The 22,379-nt window shown below is 35.3% G+C and overlaps 1 protein-coding gene across 1 annotated transcript in view; it reads left to right on the top strand.

The window, feature by feature from the left end:
* Positions 1-22,379, top strand: part of LOC137399543 (transcription initiation factor IIA subunit 1-like) — a 35,765-nt gene that overhangs the window by 10,766 nt on the left and 2,620 nt on the right. The window contains exons 5-7 of the mRNA XM_068085706.1: positions 6,434-6,521; positions 8,833-8,934; positions 9,409-9,545. Coding sequence (XP_067941807.1) covers positions 6,434-6,521; positions 8,833-8,934; positions 9,409-9,545 — 327 coding nt within the window. The remainder of the gene's footprint in view (positions 1-6,433; positions 6,522-8,832; positions 8,935-9,408; positions 9,546-22,379) is intronic.

Below are 22,379 nucleotides of genomic sequence, written 5' to 3'. Positions count from 1 at the left end.
ATTACTCTTATCTTAATCTCTTAATATGACTCCCTTGATATTACTCTTATCTTACTCTCTTAATATGACTCCCTTGATATTACTCTTATCTTAATCTCTTAATAGGACACACTTGATGTTACTCTTATCATACTCTCTTATTATGACTCACTCTATATAACTGTTATCTTATTCTCTTAATATGACTCACTTGATATTACTCTTATCTTAATCTCTTAATATGACTCACTTGATATTACTCTTATCTTATTCTCTTAATATGACTCCCTTGATATTACTCTTATCTTAATCTCTTAATATGACACACTTGATATTACTCTTATCTTACTCTCTTAATATGACTCCCTTGATATTACTCTTATCTTACTCTCTTAATATGACTCACTTGATATAACTGTTATCTTACTCTTTTAATATCACTCACTTGATATTACTCTTATCTTAATCTCTTAATATGACTCACTTGATATTACTCTTATCTTACTCTTTTAATATCACTCCCTTGATATTACTCTTATCTTAATCTCTTAATATGACTCACTTGATATTACTCTTATCTTAATCTCTTAATATGACAGACTTGATATTACTCTTATCTTATTCTCTTAATATGACTCACTTGATATTACTCTTATCTTACTCTCTTAATATGACTCCCTTGAAATTACTCTTATCTTAATCTCTTAATATGACTCACTTGATATTACTCTTATCTTACTCTCTTAATATGACTCACTTGATATTACTCTTATCTTAATCTCTTAATATGACTCACTTGATATTACTCTTATCTTACTCTCTTAATATGACTCACTTGATATTACTCTTATCTTATTCTCTTAATATGACACACTTGATATTACTTTTATCTTACTCTCTTAATATGACTCACTTGATATTACTCTTATCTTATTCCCTTAATAGGACACACTTGATATTACTCTTATCTTACTCTCTTAATATGACACACTTGATATTACTTTTATCTTACTCTCTTAATATGACTCACTTGATATTACTCTTATCTTACTCTCTTAATATGACTCCCTTGATATTACTCTTATCTTAATCTCTTAATATGACACACTTGATGTTACTCTTATCTTACTCTCTTAATATGACTCACTTGATATTACTCTTATCTTACTCTCTTAATATGACTCCCTTGATATTACTCTTATCTTACTCTCTTAATATGACTCCCTTGATATTACTCTTATCTTAATCTCTTAATAGGACACACTTGATGTTACTCTTATCATACTCTCTTATTATGACTCACTCTATATAACTGTTATCTTATTCTCTTAATATGACTCACTTGATATTACTCTTATCTTAATCTCTTAATATGACTCACTTGATATTACTCTTATCTTACTCTCTTAATATGACTCACTTGATATTACTTTTATCTTACTCTCTTAATATGACTCACTTGATATTACTCTTATCTTATTCCCTTAATAGGACACACTTGATATTACTCTTATCTTACTCTCTTAATATGACACACTTGATATTACTTTTATCTTACTCTCTTAATATGACTCACTTGATATTACTCTTATCTTACTCTCTTAATATGACTCCCTTGATATTACTCTTATCTTAATCTCTTAATATGACACACTTGATGTTACTCTTATCTTACTCTCTTAATATGACTCACTTGATATTACTCTTATCTTACTCTCTTAATATGACTCCCTTGATATTACTCTTATCTTACTCTCTTAATATGACTCCCTTGATATTACTCTTATCTTAATCTCTTAATAGGACACACTTGATGTTACTCTTATCATACTCTCTTATTATGACTCACTCTATATAACTGTTATCTTATTCTCTTAATATGACTCACTTGATATTACTCTTATCTTAATCTCTTAATATGACTCACTTGATATTACTCTTATCTTACTCTCTTAATATGACAGACTTGATATTACTCTTATCTTACTCTCTTAATATGACTCACTTGATATAACTCTTATCTTACTCTCTTAATATGACTCACTTGATATTACTCTTATCTTACTCTCTTAATATGACTCCCTTGATGTTACTCTTATCTTACTCTCTTAATATGACACACTTGATATTACTCTTATCTTACTCTCTTAATATCACTCACTTGATATTACTCTTATCTTACTCTCTTAATATGACTCCCTTGATATTACTCTTATCTTACTCTCTTAATATGACTCACTTGATATAACTGTTATCTTACTCTTTTAATATCACTCACTTGATATTACTCTTATCTTAATCTCTTAATATGACTCACTTGATATTACTCTTATCTTACTCTTTTAATATCACTCCCTTGATATTACTCTTATCTTAATCTCTTAATATGACTCACTTGATATTACTCTTATCTTAATCTCTTAATATGACAGACTTGATATTACTCTTATCTTATTCTCTTAATATGACTCACTTGATATTACTCTTATCTTACTCTCTTAATATGACTCCCTTGAAATTACTCTTATCTTAATCTCTTAATATGACTCACTTGATATTACTCTTATCTTACTCTCTTAATATGACTCACTTGATATTACTCTTATCTTAATCTCTTAATATGACTCACTTGATATTACTCTTATCTTACTCTCTTAATATGACTCACTTGATATTACTCTTATCTTATTCTCTTAATATGACTCACTTGATATTACTCTTATCTTAATCTCTTAATATGACTCACTTGATATAACTGTTATCTTATTCTCTTAATATGACACACTTGATATTACTCTTATCTTACTCTCTTAATATGACTCACTTGATATTACTCTTATCTTATTCTCTTAATATGACTCACTTGATATTACTCTTATCTTAATCTCTTAATATGACTCACTTGATATTACTCTTATCTTACTCTCTTAATATGACTCACTTGATATTACTCTTATCTTAATCTCTTAATATGACTCCCTTGATATTACTCTTATCTTACTCTCTTAATATGACTCCCTTGATATTACTCTTATCTTAATCTCTTAATAGGACACACTTGATGTTACTCTTATCATACTCTCTTATTATGACTCACTCTATATAACTGTTATCTTATTCTCTTAATATGACTCACTTGATATTACTCTTATCTTAATCTCTTAATATGACTCACTTGATATTACTCTTATCTTATTCTCTTAATATGACTCCCTTGATATTACTCTTATCTTAATCTCTTAATATGACACACTTGATATTACTCTTATCTTACTCTCTTAATATGACTCCCTTGATATTACTCTTATCTTACTCTCTTAATATGACTCACTTGATATAACTGTTATCTTACTCTTTTAATATCACTCACTTGATATTACTCTTATCTTAATCTCTTAATATGACTCACTTGATATTACTCTTATCTTACTCTTTTAATATCACTCCCTTGATATTACTCTTATCTTAATCTCTTAATATGACTCACTTGATATTACTCTTATCTTAATCTCTTAATATGACAGACTTGATATTACTCTTATCTTATTCTCTTAATATGACTCACTTGATATTACTCTTATCTTACTCTCTTAATATGACTCCCTTGAAATTACTCTTATCTTAATCTCTTAATATGACTCACTTGATATTACTCTTATCTTACTCTCTTAATATGACTCACTTGATATTACTCTTATCTTAATCTCTTAATATGACTCACTTGATATTACTCTTATCTTACTCTCTTAATATGACTCACTTGATATTACTCTTATCTTATTCTCTTAATATGACACACTTGATATTACTTTTATCTTACTCTCTTAATATGACTCACTTGATATTACTCTTATCTTATTCCCTTAATAGGACACACTTGATATTACTCTTATCTTACTCTCTTAATATGACACACTTGATATTACTTTTATCTTACTCTCTTAATATGACTCACTTGATATTACTCTTATCTTACTCTCTTAATATGACTCCCTTGATATTACTCTTATCTTAATCTCTTAATATGACACACTTGATGTTACTCTTATCTTACTCTCTTAATATGACTCACTTGATATTACTCTTATCTTACTCTCTTAATATGACTCCCTTGATATTACTCTTATCTTACTCTCTTAATATGACTCCCTTGATATTACTCTTATCTTAATCTCTTAATAGGACACACTTGATGTTACTCTTATCATACTCTCTTATTATGACTCACTCTATATAACTGTTATCTTATTCTCTTAATATGACTCACTTGATATTACTCTTATCTTAATCTCTTAATATGACTCACTTGATATTACTCTTATCTTACTCTCTTAATATGACTCACTTGATATTACTCTTATCTTATTCTCTTAATATGACTCCCTTGATATTACTCTTATCTTACTCTCTTAATATGACTCCCTTGATATTACTCTTATCTTAATCTCTTAATAGGACACACTTGATGTTACTCTTATCATACTCTCTTATTATGACTCACTCTATATAACTGTTATCTTATTCTCTTAATATGACTCACTTGATATTACTCTTATCTTAATCTCTTAATATGACTCACTTGATATTACTCTTATCTTACTCTCTTAATATGACACACTTGATATTACTCTTATCTTAATCTCTTAATATGACTCACTTGATATAACTGTTATCTTATTCTCTTAATATGACACACTTGATATTACTCTTATCTTACTCTCTTAATATGACTCACTTGATATTACTCTTATCTTATTCTCTTAATATGACTCACTTGATATTACTCTTATCTTAATCTCTTAATATGACAGACTTGATATTACTCTTATCTTACTCTCTTAATATCACTCACTTGATATAACTCTTATCTTACTCTCTTAATATGACTCACTTGATATTACTCTTATCTTAATCTCTTAATATGACTCACTTGATATTACTCTTATCTTATTCTCTTAATATGACTCCCTTGATATTACTCTTATCTTAATCTCTTAATATGACACACTTGATATTACTCTTATCTTACTCTCTTAATATGACACACTTGATATAAATCTTATCTTACTCTCTTAATATGACTCACTTGATATTACTCTTATCTTACTCTCTTAATATGACTCACTTGATATTACTCTTATCTTACTCTCTTAATATGACTCACTTGATATTACTCTTATTTTATTCTCTTAATATGACAGACTTGATATTACTCTTATCTTACTCTCTTAGTATGACTCACTTGATATTACTCTTATCTTACTCTCTTAATATGACACACTTGATATTACTCTTATTTTATTCTCTTAATATGACAGACTTGATATTACTCTTATCTTACTCTCTTAATATGACTCACTTGATATTACTCTTATCTTATTCTCTTAATATGACTCACTTGATATTACTCTTATCTTAATCTCTTAATATGACAGACTTGATATTACTCTTATCTTACTTTCTTAATATCACTCACTTGATATAACTCTTATCTTACTCTCTTAATATGACTCACTTGATATTGCTCTTATCTTAATCTCTTAATATGACTCACTTGATATTACTCTTATCTTATTCTCTTAATATGACTCCCTTGATATTACTCTTATCTTAATCTCTTAATATGACACACTTGATATTACTCTTATCTTACTCTCTTAATATGACACACTTGATATAAATCTTATCTTACTCTCTTAATATGACTCACTTGATATTACTCTTATCTTACTCTCTTAATATGACTCACTTGATATTACTCTTATCTTACTCTCTTAATATGACACACTTGATATTACTCTTATTTTATTCTCTTAATATGACAGACTTGATATTACTCTTATCTTACTCTCTTAATATGACTCACTTGATATTACTCTTATCCTATTCTCTTAATATGACTCACTTGATATTACTCTTATCTTAATCTCTTAATATGACAGACTTGATATTACTCTTATCTTACTCTCTTAATATCACTCACTTGATATAACTCTTATCTTACTCTCTTAATATGACTCACTTGATATTACTCTTATCTTAATCTCTTAATATGACTCACTTGATATTACTCTTATCTTATTCTCTTAATATGACTCCCTTGATATTACTCTTATCTTAATCTCTTAATATGACACATTTGATATTACTCTTATCTTACTCTCTTAATATGACACACTTGATATAAATCTTATCTTATTCTCTTAATATGACTCACTTGATATTACTCTTATCTTATTCTCTTAATATGACTCACTTGATATTACTCTTATCTTAATCTCTTAATATGACAGACTTGATATTACTCTTATCTTACTCTCTTAATATCACTCACTTGATATAACTCTTATCTTACTCTCTTAATATGACTCACTTGATATTACTCTTATCTTACTCTCTTAATATGGCTTATCGATGACAACAATCCATTGCAATTTTTCTGTGATTATTGCAGAGTGGAGCTGCCTCTGCTGCTACGATGGCTCTCCCACAGCTTTATCAGCAGCAGCTCCTCACCACACCTATCCAACTTCAACAAACTAGTATGTACTTTTTCATTCTTACTATCCTACGTATCTGCCGGCTTTCCTATCAGCCAGCTATCTTTTGTATCAGCTATCTTCTCTGCAAGCCCGTTATTTAATTAGTTGCTTCATTTGGGCCAATGCATATTGCCTTTTTTCTATCTGATTGGAATAGTTTCAGATGCTGAAACTTTTATTTTTGTGTAAGGCTCATTACAATCCATTACTTGCATAAATGTAGTTCACCTCTAATTCAATCTCTCCGACTGTGATTTGCACTTGCTATATTCTACAGAATTCTTTTAAACATTTTTTGCAGAAATTCATCAAAAGCATCTCGATTTTTGATACTTGCTGTTGTAATACTACTATAGTAATTAGTTAAATATCAACTGATATACTACTACTATAGTAATTAGTTAAATATCAACTGATGTACTACTACTATAGTAATTAGTTAAATATCAACTGATATACTACTATAGTAATTAGTTAAATATTAACTGATGTACTACTGCTATAGTAATTAGTTAAATATCAACTGATATACTACTGCTATAGTAATTAGTTAAATATCAACTGATATACTACTACTATAGTAATTAGTTAAATATTAACTGATGTAATACTGCTATAATAATTAGTTAAATATCAACTGATGTACTACTACTATAATAATTAGTTAAATATCAACTGATGTAATACTGCTATAATAATTAGTTAAATATCAACTGATATACTACTACTATAGTAATTAGTTAAATATTAACTGATGTAATACTGCTATAATAATTAGTTAAATATCAACTGATGTACTACTACTATAATAATTAGTTAAATATCAACTGATGTAATACTGCTATAATAATTAGTTAAATATCAACTGATATACTACTACTATAGTAATTAGTTAAATATTAACTGATGTAATACTGCTATAATAATTAGTTAAATATCAACTGATGTACTACTACTATAGTAATTAGTTAAATATCAACTGAGTTACTACTACTATAGTAATTAGTTTAATATCAACAGATGTACTACTACTATAGTAATTAGTTAAATATCAACTGATATACTACTGCTATAGCAATTAGTTAAATATCAACTGATGTACTACTACTACTATAGTAACTAGTTAAATATCAACTGATGTAATACTGCTATAGTAATTAGTTAAATATCAACTGATGTACTACTACTATAGTAATTAGTTAAATATCAACTGATGTACTACTGCTATAGTAATTAGTTAAATATCATCTGATATACTACTACTATAATAATTAGTTAAATACCAACTGATCTACTACTACTATAGTAATTAGTTAAATATCGACTGATGTACTACTACTATAGTAATTAGTTAAATATCATCTGATATACTACTACTATAATAATTAGTTAAATATCAACTGATCTACTACTACTATAGTAATTAGTTAAATATCGACTGATGTACTACTACTATAGTAATTAGTTAAATATCAACAGATGTCCCACTACTATAGTAATTAGTTAAATATCAACTGATGTACTACTACTATAGTAATTAGTTAAATATCAACTGATGTACTACTACTATAGTAATTAGTTAAATATCAACGGATGTACTACTGCTATAGTAATTAGTTAAATATTAACTGATGTACTACTACTATAATAATTAATTAAATATCAACTGATGTACTACTGCTATAGTAATTAGTTAAATATCAACTGAGTTATTACTACTATAGTAATTAGTTAAATATCAACCGATGTACTACTACTACTATAGTAACTAGTTAAATATCAACTGATGTAATACTGCTATAATAATTAGTTAAATATCAACTGATATACTACTACTATAGTAATTAGTTAAATATTAACTGATGTACTACTATAATAATTAGTTAAATATCAACTGATATAATACTACTATAATAATTAGTTAAATATCAACTGATATACTACTATAATAATTAGTTAAATATCAACTGATGTACTACTACTATAGTAATTAGTTAAATATCAACTGATATACTACTACTATAGTAATTAGTTAAATATCAACTGATGTCCTACTACTATAATAATTAATTAAATATCAACTGATATACTACTACTATAGTAATTACTTAAATATCAATTGATATACTACTACTATAGTAATTAGTTAAATATCAACAGATGTACTACTGCTATAGTAATTAGGTAAATATCAACTGATGTACTACTACTATAGTAATTAGTTAAACATCAACTGATGTACTATTGCTATAGTTATTATTTAGACATCAACTAATGTACTACTACTATGATTGTTCTACACGGGTTGCAGGTACTGGCTTAGCAGCAGTCATACCCAGTTCTGCTATACAAGCAGGTAGTATCAGCCTTCAGCCAGTCCAACAAGTCCAGCCCCAGAATCTCTCGACCAAAGGTTGGTTGTCCTTAATGGTCTTACTTTGTTTGGTAACACATTCTCAAGGTCTCAACTATTTATTTTACAGCCAAATATAAATTTTGTTGTATAAACTAATCAAACTCGAGTGTTAATGTGAGTTAATTCGTACATATTTTCGATTTTTTCATTCTTGTTGTTTTTCTGTCACCTTATGAATGTCACTAGCATTAAGTCAGTGTCTCTTGACTCCAGCAGGGAAAACGACAACTAAAGATACATATATAAATTGTCATCAATCGGCCCCTTTATTAAGAATTATATATAGTTCATGAAAATAATTCTCATATATAATTGAAATTGGATATGAAACTGTACACCTGAAAGCTTCTAACGATCTCTGTATCCTCGTAGATTGCTTGTTTATTATCTCAGAAGGATATCAATCAGGCTGTAACACGCCTAATGCACTGCCCTAGACCATAGCCCGTGACCTTTACTTTGTTTTTCAAGTTCAAGGTCAGCTTGATGGTGCTTCCGACTTGGCTGAGACAGGCTCAGAAGGTGCAGATAATCAAGTGTACAATGATCATTCCTGTAGGCCTAAGATATGCAATCCTCGGCATAGGCGAAGATTCAGAGAGATTGAGGTACCTTTACAAACTCGTCTCAAACCATTCTGCTCTTCTTCTCATTTCCTAAACCACTCTGCCGTTCTTCTCATCTCCTAAACCACTCTGCTCTTCTTCTCATTTCCCAAACCACTCTGCTCTTCTTCTTATTTCCTAAACCACTCTGCTCTTCTTCTCATTTCCTAAACCACTCTGCTCTTCTTCTTATTTCCTAAACCACTCTGCTCTTCTTCTTATTTCCTAAACCACTCTGATCTTCTTCTCATTTCCTAAACCACTCTGCTCTTCTTATTTCCTAAACCACTCTGCTCTTCTTCTTATTTCCTAAACCACTCTGCTCTTCTTCTCATTTCCTAAACCATTCTGCTCTTCTTCTCATTTCCTAAACCACTCTGCTCTTCTTCTCATTTCCCAAACCACTCTGCTCTTCTTCTCATTTCCTAAACCACTCTGCTCTTCTTCTCATTTCCTAAACCACTCTGGTCTTCTTCTCATTTCCTAAACCACTCTGCTCTTCTTCTCATTTCCTAAACCACTCTGCTCTTCTTCTCATTTCCTAAACCACTCTGCTCTTCTTCTCATTTCCTAAACCACTCTGCTCTTCTTCTCATCTCCTAAACCACTCTGCTTTTCTTCTTATTTCCTAAACCACTCTGCTCTTCTTCTCATTTCCTAAACCACTCTGCTCTTCTTCTCATTTCCTAAACCACTCTGCTCATCTTCTCATTTCCTAAACCACTCTGCTCTTCGTATTTCCTAAACCACTCTGCTCTTCTTCTCATTTCCTAAACCACTCTGCTCTTCTTCTCATTTCCTAAACCACTCTGCTCTTCTTCTTATTTCCTAAACCACTCTGCTCTTCTTCTCATTTCCTAACTCACTCTGCTCTTCTCATTTCCTAAACCACTCTGCTCTTCTTCTCATTTCCTAAACCACTCTGCTTTTCTTCTCATTTCCTAAACCACTCTGCTCTTCTTCTCATTTCCTAACTCACTCTGCTCTTCTCATTTCCTAAACCACTCTGCTCTTCTTCTCATTTCCTAAACCACTCTGCTTTTCTTCTCATTTCCTAACTCACTCTGCTCTTCTCATTTCCTAAACCACTCTGCTCTTCTTCTCATTTCCTAAACCACTCTGCTTTTCTTCTCATTTCCTAAACCACTCTGCTCTTCTTCTCATTTCCTAAACCACTCTGCTCTTCTTCTCATTTCCTAAACCACTCTGCTCTTCTTCTCATTTCCTAAACCACTCTGCTCTTCTTCTCATCTCCTAAACCACTCTGCTCATCTTCTCATTTCCTAAACCACTCTGCTCTTCTTCTCATTTCCTAAACCACTCTGCTCTTCGTATTTCCTAAACCACTCTGTTCTTCTTCTCATTTCCTAAACCACTCTGCTCTTCTTCTCATTTCCTAAACCACTCTGCTCTTCTTCTTATTTCCTAAACCACTCTGCTCTTCTTCTCATTTCCTAACTCACTCTGCTCTTCTCATTTCCTAAACCACTCTGCTCTTCTTCTCGTTTCCTAAACCACTCTGCTTTTCTTCTCATTTCCTAAACCACTCTGCTCTTCTTCTCATTTCCTAAACCACTCTGCTCTTCTTCTCATTTCCTAAACCACTCTGCTCTTCTTCTTATTTCCTAAACCACTCTGCTCTTCTTCTCATTTCCTAAACCACTCTGCTCTTCTCATTTCCTAAACCACTCTGCTCTTCTCATTTCCTAAACCACTCTGCTCTTGTTCTCATTTCCTAAACCACTCTGCTCTTCTTCTTATTTCCTAAACCACTCTGCTCTTCTTCTCATTTCCTAAACCACTCTGCTCTTCTTCTCATTTCCTAAACCACTCTGCTCTTCTTCTCATCTCCTAAACCACTCTGCTCTTCTTCTCATTTCCTAAACCACTCTGCTCTTCTTCTCATTTCCTAAACCACTCTGCTCTTCTTCTCATTTCCTAACTCACTCTGCTCTTCTTCTTATTTCCTAAACCACTCTGCTCTTCTTCTCATTTCCTAAACCACTCTGCTTTTCTTCTCATTTCCTAAACCACTCTGCTCTTCTCATTTCCTAAACCACTCTGCTCTTCTTCTCATTTCCTAAACCACTCTGCTTTTCTTCTCATTTCCTAAACCACTCTGCTCTTCTTATTTCCTAAACCACTCTGCTCTTCTTATTTCCTAAACCACTCTGCTCTTCTTCTTATTTCCTAAACCACTCTGCTCTTCTTCTTATTTCCTAAACCACTCTGCTCTTCTTCTCATTTCCTAAACCACTCTGCTCTTCTCATTTCCTAAACCACTCTGCTCTTGTTCTCATTTCCTAAACCACTCTGCTCTTCTTCTTATTTCCTAAACCACTCTGCTCTTCTTCTCATTTCCTAAACCACTCTGCTCTTCTTCTCATTTCCTAAACCACTCTGCTCTTCTTCTCATTTCCTAAACCACTCTGCTCTTCTTCTCATCTCCTAAACCACTCTGCTCTTCTTCTCATTTCCTAAACCACTCTGCTCTTCTTCTCATTTCCTAAACCACTCTGCTCTTCTTCTCATTTCCTAAACCACTCTGCTCTTCTCATTTCCTAAACCACTCTGCTCTTGTTCTCATTTCCTAAACCACTCTGCTCTTCTTCTTATTTCCTAAACCACTCTGCTCTTCTTCTCATTTCCTAAACCACTCTGCTCTTCTTCTCATTTCCTAAACCACTCTGCTCTTCTTCTCATTTCCTAAACCACTCTGCTCTTCTTCTCATTTCCTAAACCACTCTGCTCTTCTTCTCATTTCCTAAACCACTCTGCTCTTCTTCTCATTTCCTAAACCACTCTGCTCTTCTTCTCACTTCCTAAACCACTCTGCTCTTCTTCTCATTTCCTAAACCACTCTGCTCTTCTTCTCATTTCCTAAACCACTCTGCTCTTCTTCTCATTTCCTAAACCACTCTGCTCTTCTTCTCATTTCCTAAACCACTCTGCTCTTCTTCTCATCTCCTAAACCACTCTGCTCATCTTCTCATTTCCTAAACCACTCTGCTCTTCTTCTCATCTCCTAAACCACTCTGCTCTTCTTCTCATTTCCTAAACCACTCTGCTCGTCTTCTCATTTCCTAAACCACTCTGCTCTTCTCATTTCCTAAACCACTCTGCTCTTCTTCTCATTTCCTAAACCACTCTGCTCTTCTTCTCATTTCCTAAACCACTCTGCTCTTTTTCTCATTTCCTAAACCACTCTGATCTTCTTCTCATTTCCTAAACCACTCTGATCTTCTTCTTATTTCCTAAACCACTCTGATCATCTTCTCATTTCCTAAACCACTCTGCTCTTCTTCTCATTTCCTAAACCACTCTGCTCTTCTTCTCATTTCCTTAACCACTCTGATCTTCTCATTTCCTAAACCACTCTGCTCTTCTTCTCATTTCCTAAACCACTCTGCTCTTCTCATTTCCTAAACCACTCTGCTCTTCTTCTCATTTCCTAAACCACTCTGCTCTTCTTCTCATTTCCTAAACCACTCTGCTCTTCTTCTCATTTCCTAAACCACTCTGCTCTTTTTCTCATTTCCTAAACCACTCTGATCTTCTTCTCATTTCCTAAACCACTCTGATCTTCTTCTTATTTCCTAAACCACTCTGATCATCTTCTCATTTCCTAAACCACTCTGCTCTTCTTCTCATTTCCTAAACCACTCTGATCATCTTCTCATTTCCTAAACCACTCTGCTCTTCTTCTCATTTCCTAAACCACTCTGCTCTTCTTCTCATTTCCTTAACCACTCTGATCTTCTCATTTCCTAAACCACTCTGCTCTTCTTCTCATTTCCTAAACCACTCTGCTCTTCTCATTTCCTAAACCACTCTGCTCTTCTTCTCATTTCCTAAACCACTCTGCTCTTCTTCTCATTTCCTAAACCACTCTGGTCTTCTTCTCATTTCCTAAACCACTCTGCTCTTCTTCTCATTTCCTAAACCACTCTGCTCTTCTTCTCATTTCCTAAACCACTCTGCTCTTCTTCTCATTTCCTAAACCACTCTGCTCTTCTTCTCATCTCCTAAACCACTCTGCTTTTCTTCTTATTTCCTAAACCACTCTGCTCTTCTTCTCATTTCCTAAACCACTCTGCTCTTCTTCTCATTTCCTAAACCACTCTGCTCATCTTCTCATTTCCTAAACCACTCTGCTCTTCGTATTTCCTAAACCACTCTGCTCTTCTTCTCATTTCCTAAACCACTCTGCTCTTCTTCTCATTTCCTAAACCACTCTGCTCTTCTTCTTATTTCCTAAACCACTCTGCTCTTCTTCTCATTTCCTAACTCACTCTGCTCTTCTCATTTCCTAAACCACTCTGCTCTTCTTCTCATTTCCTAAACCACTCTGCTTTTCTTCTCATTTCCTAAACCACTCTGCTCTTCTTCTCATTTCCTAACTCACTCTGCTCTTCTCATTTCCTAAACCACTCTGCTCTTCTTCTCATTTCCTAAACCACTCTGCTTTTCTTCTCATTTCCTAACTCACTCTGCTCTTCTCATTTCCTAAACCACTCTGCTCTTCTTCTCATTTCCTAAACCACTCTGCTTTTCTTCTCATTTCCTAAACCACTCTGCTCTTCTTCTCATTTCCTAAACCACTCTGCTCTTCTTCTCATTTCCTAAACCACTCTGCTCTTCTTCTCATTTCCTAAACCACTCTGCTCTTCTTCTCATCTCCTAAACCACTCTGCTCATCTTCTCATTTCCTAAACCACTCTGCTCTTCTTCTCATTTCCTAAACCACTCTGCTCTTCGTATTTCCTAAACCACTCTGTTCTTCTTCTCATTTCCTAAACCACTCTGCTCTTCTTCTCATTTCCTAAACCACTCTGCTCTTCTTCTTATTTCCTAAACCACTCTGCTCTTCTTCTCATTTCCTAACTCACTCTGCTCTTCTCATTTCCTAAACCACTCTGCTCTTCTTCTCGTTTCCTAAACCACTCTGCTTTTCTTCTCATTTCCTAAACCACTCTGCTCTTCTTCTCATTTCCTAAACCACTCTGCTCTTCTTCTCATTTCCTAAACCACTCTGCTCTTCTTCTTATTTCCTAAACCACTCTGCTCTTCTTCTCATTTCCTAAACCACTCTGCTCTTCTCATTTCCTAAACCACTCTGCTCTTCTTCTCATTTCCTAAACCACTCTGCTCTTCTTCTCATTTCCTAAACCACTCTGCTCTTTTTCTCATTTCCTAAACCACTCTGATCTTCTTCTCATTTCCTAAACCACTCTGATCTTCTTCTTATTTCCTAAACCACTCTGATCATCTTCTCATTTCCTAAACCACTCTGCTCTTCTTCTCATTTCCTAAACCACTCTGCTCTTCTTCTCATTTCCTTAACCACTCTGATCTTCTCATTTCCTAAACCACTCTGCTCTTCTTCTCATTTCCTAAACCACTCTGCTCTTCTCATTTCCTAAACCACTCTGCTCTTCTTCTCATTTCCTAAACCACTCTGCTCTTCTTCTCATTTCCTAAACCACTCTGCTCTTCTTCTCATTTCCTAAACCACTCTGCTCTTTTTCTCATTTCCTAAACCACTCTGATCTTCTTCTCATTTCCTAAACCACTCTGATCTTCTTCTTATTTCCTAAACCACTCTGATCATCTTCTCATTTCCTAAACCACTCTGCTCTTCTTCTCATTTCCTAAACCACTCTGATCATCTTCTCATTTCCTAAACCACTCTGCTCTTCTTCTCATTTCCTAAACCACTCTGCTCTTCTTCTCATTTCCTTAACCACTCTGATCTTCTCATTTCCTAAACCACTCTGCTCTTCTTCTCATTTCCTAAACCACTCTGCTCTTCTCATTTCCTAAACCACTCTGCTCTTCTTCTCATTTCCTAAACCACTCTGCTCTTCTTCTCATTTCCTAAACCACTCTGGTCTTCTTCTCATTTCCTAAACCACTCTGCTCTTCTTCTCATTTCCTAAACCACTCTGCTCTTCTTCTCATTTCCTAAACCACTCTGCTCTTCTTCTCATTTCCTAAACCACTCTGCTCTTCTTCTCATCTCCTAAACCACTCTGCTTTTCTTCTTATTTCCTAAACCACTCTGCTCTTCTCCTCATTTCCTAAACCACTCTGCTCTTCTTCTCATTTCCTAAACCACTCTGCTCATCTTCTCATTTCCTAAACCACTCTGCTCTTCGTATTTCCTAAACCACTCTGCTCTTCTTCTCATTTCCTAAACCACTCTGCTCTTCTTCTCATTTCCTAAACCACTCTGCTCTTCTTCTTATTTCCTAAACCACTCTGCTCTTCTTCTCATTTCCTAACTCACTCTGCTCTTCTCATTTCCTAAACCACTCTGCTCTTCTTCTCATTTCCTAAACCACTCTGCTTTTCTTCTCATTTCCTAAACCACTCTGCTCTTCTTCTCATTTCCTAACTCACTCTGCTCTTCTCATTTCCTAAACCACTCTGCTCTTCTTCTCATTTCCTAAACCACTCTGCTTTTCTTCTCATTTCCTAACTCACTCTGCTCTTCTCATTTCCTAAACCACTCTGCTCTTCTTCTCATTTCCTAAACCACTCTGCTTTTCTTCTCATTTCCTAAACCACTCTGCTCTTCTTCTCATTTCCTAAACCACTCTGCTCTTCTTCTCATTTCCTAAACCACTCTGCTCTTCTTCTCATTTCCTAAACCACTCTGCTCTTCTTCTCATCTCCTAAACCACTCTGCTCATCTTCTCATTTCCTAAACCACTCTGCTCTTCTTCTCATTTCCTAAACCACTCTGCTCTTCGTATTTCCTAAACCACTCTGTTCTTCTTCTCATTTCCTAAACCACTCTGCTCTTCTTCTCATTTCCTAAACCACTCTGCTCTTCTTCTTATTTCCTAAACCACTCTGCTCTTCTTCTCATTTCCTAACTCACTCTGCTCTTCTCATTTCCTAAACCACTCTGCTCTTCTTCTCGTTTCCTAAACCACTCTGCTTTTCTTCTCATTTCCTAAACCACTCTGCTCTTCTTCTCATTTCCTAAACCACTCTGCTCTTCTTCTCATTTCCTAAACCACTCTGCTCTTCTTCTTATTTCCTAAACCACTCTGCTCTTCTTCTCATTTCCTAAACCACTCTGCTCTTCTCATTTCCTAAACCACTCTGCTCTTCTCATTTCCTAAACCACTCTGCTCTTGTTCTCATTTCCTAAACCACTCTGCTCTTCTTCTTATTTCCTAAACCACTCTGCTCTTCTTCTCATTTCCTAAACCACTCTGCTCTTCTTCTCATTTCCTAAACCACTCTGCTCTTCTTCTCATCTCCTAAACCACTCTGCTCTTCTTCTCATTTCCTAAACCACTCTGCTCTTCTTCTCATTTCCTAAACCACTCTGCTCTTCTTCTCATTTCCTAACTCACTCTGCTCTTCTTCTTATTTCCTAAACCACTCTGCTCTTCTTCTCATTTCCTAAACCACTCTGCTTTTCTTCTCATTTCCTAAACCACTCTGCTCTTCTCATTTCCTAAACCACTCTGCTCTTCTTCTCATTTCCTAAACCACTCTGCTTTTCTTCTCATTTCCTAAACCACTCTGCTCTTCTTATTTCCTAAACCACTCTGCTCTTCTTATTTCCTAAACCACTCTGCTCTTCTTCTTATTTCCTAAACCACTCTGCTCTTCTTCTTATTTCCTAAACCACTCTGCTCTTCTTCTCATTTCCTAAACCACTCTGCTCTTCTCATTTCCTAAACCACTCTGCTCTTGTTCTCATTTCCTAAACCACTCTGCTCTTCTTCTTATTTCCTAAACCACTCTGCTCTTCTTCTCATTTCCTAAACCACTCTGCTCTTCTTCTCATTTCCTAAACCACTCTGCTCTTCTTCTCATTTCCTAAACCACTCTGCTCTTCTTCTCATCTCCTAAACCACTCTGCTCTTCTTCTCATTTCCTAAACCACTCTGCTCTTCTTCTCATTTCCTAAACCACTCTGCTCTTCTTCTCATTTCCTAAACCACTCTGCTCTTCTCATTTCCTAAACCACTCTGCTCTTGTTCTCATTTCCTAAACCACTCTGCTCTTCTTCTTATTTCCTAAACCACTCTGCTCTTCTTCTCATTTCCTAAACCACTCTGCTCTTCTTCTCATTTCCTAAACCACTCTGCTCTTCTTCTCATTTCCTAAACCACTCTGCTCTTCTTCTCATTTCCTAAACCACTCTGCTCTTCTTCTCATTTCCTAAACCACTCTGCTCTTCTTCTCATTTCCTAAACCACTCTGCTCTTCTTCTCACTTCCTAAACCACTCTGCTCTTCTTCTCATTTCCTAAACCACTCTGCTCTTCTTCTCATTTCCTAAACCACTCTGCTCTTCTTCTCATTTCCTAAACCACTCTGCTCTTCTTCTCATTTCCTAAACCACTCTGCTCTTCTTCTCATCTCCTAAACCACTCTGCTCATCTTCTCATTTCCTAAACCACTCTGCTCTTCTTCTCATCTCCTAAACCACTCTGCTCTTCTTCTCATTTCCTAAACCACTCTGCTCGTCTTCTCATTTCCTAAACCACTCTGCTCTTCTCATTTCCTAAACCACTCTGCTCTTCTTCTCATTTCCTAAACCACTCTGCTCTTCTTCTCATTTCCTAAACCACTCTGCTCTTTTTCTCATTTCCTAAACCACTCTGATCTTCTTCTCATTTCCTAAACCACTCTGATCTTCTTCTTATTTCCTAAACCACTCTGATCATCTTCTCATTTCCTAAACCACTCTGCTCTTCTTCTCATTTCCTAAACCACTCTGCTCTTCTTCTCATTTCCTTAACCACTCTGATCTTCTCATTTCCTAAACCACTCTGCTCTTCTTCTCATTTCCTAAACCACTCTGCTCTTCTCATTTCCTAAACCACTCTGCTCTTCTTCTCATTTCCTAAACCACTCTGCTCTTCTTCTCATTTCCTAAACCACTCTGCTCTTCTTCTCATTTCCTAAACCACTCTGCTCTTTTTCTCATTTCCTAAACCACTCTGATCTTCTTCTCATTTCCTAAACCACTCTGATCTTCTTCTTATTTCCTAAACCACTCTGATCATCTTCTCATTTCCTAAACCACTCTGCTCTTCTTCTCATTTCCTAAACCACTCTGCTCTTCTTCTCATTTCCTTAACCACTCTGATCTTCTCATTTCCTAAACCACTCTGCTCTTCTTCTCATTTCCTAAACCACTCTGCTCTTCTTCTTATTTCCTAAACCACTCTGCTCTTCTTCTCATTTCCTAAACCACTCTGCTCTTCTTCTCATTTCCTAAACCACTCTGCTCTTGGTATTTCCTAAACCACTCTGTTCTTCTTCTCATTTCCTAAACCACTCTGCTCTTCTTCTCATTTCCTAAACCACTCTGCTCTTCTTCTTATTTCCTAAACCACTCTGCTCTTCTTCTCATTTCCTAACTCACTCTGCTCTTCTCATTTCCTAAACCACTCTGCTCTTCTTCTCGTTTCCTAAACCACTCTGCTTTTCTTCTCATTTCCTAAACCACTCTGCTCTTCTTCTCATTTCCTAAACCACTCTGCTCTTCTTCTCATTTCCTAAACCACTCTGCTCTTCTTCTTATTTCCTAAACCACTCTGCTCTTCTTCTCATTTCCTAAACCACTCTGCTCTTCTCATTTCCTAAACCACTCTGCTCTTCTCATTTCCTAAACCACTCTGCTCTTGTTCTCATTTCCTAAACCACTCTGCTCTTCTTCTTATTTCCTAAACCACTCTGCTCTTCTTCTCATTTCCTAAACCACTCTGCTCTTCTTCTCATTTCCTAAACCACTCTGCTCTTCTTCTCATCTCCTAAACCACTCTGCTCTTCTTCTCATTTCCTAAACCACTCTGCTCTTCTTCTCATCTCCTAAACCACTCTGCTCATCTTCTCATTTCCTAAACCACTCTGCTCTTCTTCTCATCTCCTAAACCACTCTGCTCTTCTTCTCATTTCCTAAACCACTCTGCTCGTCTTCTCATTTCCTAAACCACTCTGCTCTTCTCATTTCCTAAACCACTCTGCTCTTCTTCTCATTTCCTAAACCACTCTGCTCTTCTTCTCATTTCCTAAACCACTCTGCTCTTTTTCTCATTTCCTAAACCACTCTGATCTTCTTCTCATTTCCTAAACCACTCTGATCTTCTTCTTATTTCCTAAACCACTCTGATCATCTTCTCATTTCCTAAACCACTCTGCTCTTCTTCTCATTTCCTAAACCACTCTGCTCTTCTTCTCATTTCCTTAACCACTCTGATCTTCTCATTTCCTAAACCACTCTGCTCTTCTTCTCATTTCCTAAACCACTCTGCTCTTCTCATTTCCTAAACCACTCTGCTCTTCTTCTCATTTCCTAAACCACTCTGCTCTTCTTCTCATTTCCTAAACCACTCTGCTCTTCTTCTCATTTCCTAAACCACTCTGCTCTTTTTCTCATTTCCTAAACCACTCTGATCTTCTTCTCATTTCCTAAACCACTCTGATCTTCTTCTTATTTCCTAAACCACTCTGATCATCTTCTCATTTCCTAAACCACTCTGCTCTTCTTCTCATTTCCTAAACCACTCTGCTCTTCTTCTCATTTCCTTAACCACTCTGATCTTCTCATTTCCTAAACCACTCTGCTCTTCTTCTCATTTCCTAAACCACTCTGCTCTTCTTCTTATTTCCTAAACCACTCTGCTCTTCTTCTCATTTCCTAAACCACTCTGCTCTTCTTCTCATTTCCTAAACCACTCTGCTCTTTTTCTCATTTCCTAAACCACTCTGATCTTCTTCTCATTTCCTAAACCACTCTGATCTTCTTCTTATTTCCTAAACCACTCTGATCATCTTCTTATTTCCTAAACCACTCTGCTCTTCTTCTCATTTCCTAAACCACTCTGCTCTTCTTCTCATTTCCTTAACCACTCTGATCTTCTCATTTCCTAAACCACTCTGCTCTTCTTCTCATTTCCTAAACCACTCTGCTCTTCTTCTCATCTCCTAAACCACTCTGCTCTTCTTCTCATTTCCTAAACCACTCTGCTCTTCTTCTCATTTCCTAAACCACTCTGCTCTTCTTCTCATCTCCTAAACCACTCTGCTCATCTTCTCATTTCCTAAACCACTCTGCTCATCTTCTCATTTCCTAAACCACTCTGCTCTTCTTCTCATCTCCTAAACCACTCTGCTCATCTTCTCATTTCCTAAACCACTCTGCTCTTCTTCTCATCTCCTAAACCACTCTGCTCTTCTTCTCATTTCCTAAACCACTCTGCTCGTCTTCTCATTTCCTAAACCACTCTGCTCTTCTTCTCATTTCCTAAACCACTCTGCTCTTCTTCTCATTTCCTAAACCACTCTGCTCTTTTTCTCATCTCCTAAACCACTCTGCTCATCTTCTCATTTCCTAAACCACTCTGCTCTTCTTCTCATTTCCTAAACCACTCTGCTCTTCTTCTCATTTCCCAAACCACTCTGCTCTTCTTCTTATTTCCTAAACCACTCTGCTCTTCTTCTTATTTTCTAAACCACTCTGCTCTTCTTCTTATTTCCTAAACCACTCTGCTCTTCTTCTTATTTCCTAAACCACTCTGCTCGTCTTCTCATCTCCTAAACCACTCTGCTCTTCTTCTCATTTCCTAAACCACTCTGCTCGTCTTCTCATTTCCTAAACCACTCTGCTCTTCTTCTCATTTCCTAAACCACTCTGCTCTTCTTCTCATTTCCTAAACCACTCTGCTCTTTTTCTCATCTCCTAAACCACTCTGCTCATCTTCTCATTTCCTAAACCACTCTGCTCGTCTTCTCATTTCCTAAACCACTCTGCTCATCTTCTCATTTCCTAAACCACTCTGCTCTTCTTCTCATTTCCTAAACCACTCTGCTCTTCTTCTTATTTCCTAAACCACTCTGCTCGTCTTCTCATTTCCTTAACCACTCTGCTCTTCTTCTCATTTCCTAAACCACTCAGCTCTTCTTCTCATCTCCTAAACCACTCTGCTCTTCTTCTCATTTCCTAAACCACTCTGCTCTTCTTCTCATTTCCCAAACCACTCTGCTCTTCTTCTCATTTCCTAAACCACTCTGCTCTTCTTCTCATTTCCTAAACCACTCTGCTCTTCTTCTCATTTCCTAAACCACTCTGCTCTTCTTCTTATTTCCTAAACCACTCTGCTCTTCTTCTTATTTCCTAAACCACTCTGCTCTTCTTCTTATTTCCTAAACCACTCTGCTCTTCTTCTTATTTCCTAAACCACTCTGCTCGTCTTCTCATTTCCTTAACCACTCTGCTCTTCTTCTCATTTCCTAAACCACTCAGCTCTTCTTCTCATCTCCTAAACCACTCTGCTCTTCTTCTCATTTCCTAAACCACTCTGCTCTTCTTCTCATTTCCTAAACCACTCTGCTCTTCTTCTCATTTCCTAAACCACTTTGCTCTTCTTCTCATTTCCTAAACCACTCTGCTCTTCTTCTCATTTCCTAAACCACTCTGCTCTTCTTCTCATTTCCTAAACCACTCTGCTCTTCTTCTCATTTCCTAAACCACTCTGCTCTTCTTCTCATTTCCTAAACCACTCTGCTCTTCTTCTCATTTCCTAAACCACTCTGCTCTTCTTCTCATTTCCTAAACCACTCTGCTCTTCTTCTCATTTCCTAAACCACTCTGCTCTTCTTCTCATTTCCTAAACCACTCTGCTCTTCTTCTCATTTCCTAAACCACTCTGCTCATCTTCTCATTTCCTAAACCACTCTGCTCTTCTTCTCATTTCCTAAACCACTCTGCTCTTCTTCTCATTTCCTAAACCATTCTACTCTTCTTCTCATTTCCTAAACCACTCTGCTCTTCTTCTCATTTCTCAAACCACTCTGCTCTTGT

Source organism: Watersipora subatra, chromosome 7 (genome assembly GCF_963576615.1).
Source record: "Watersipora subatra chromosome 7, tzWatSuba1.1, whole genome shotgun sequence".
Taxonomy (NCBI): domain Eukaryota; kingdom Metazoa; phylum Bryozoa; class Gymnolaemata; order Cheilostomatida; family Watersiporidae; genus Watersipora; species Watersipora subatra.
The sequence above is the reverse complement of the archived record's forward strand: the minus strand, read 5'-3'. Positions and strand labels throughout refer to the sequence as shown.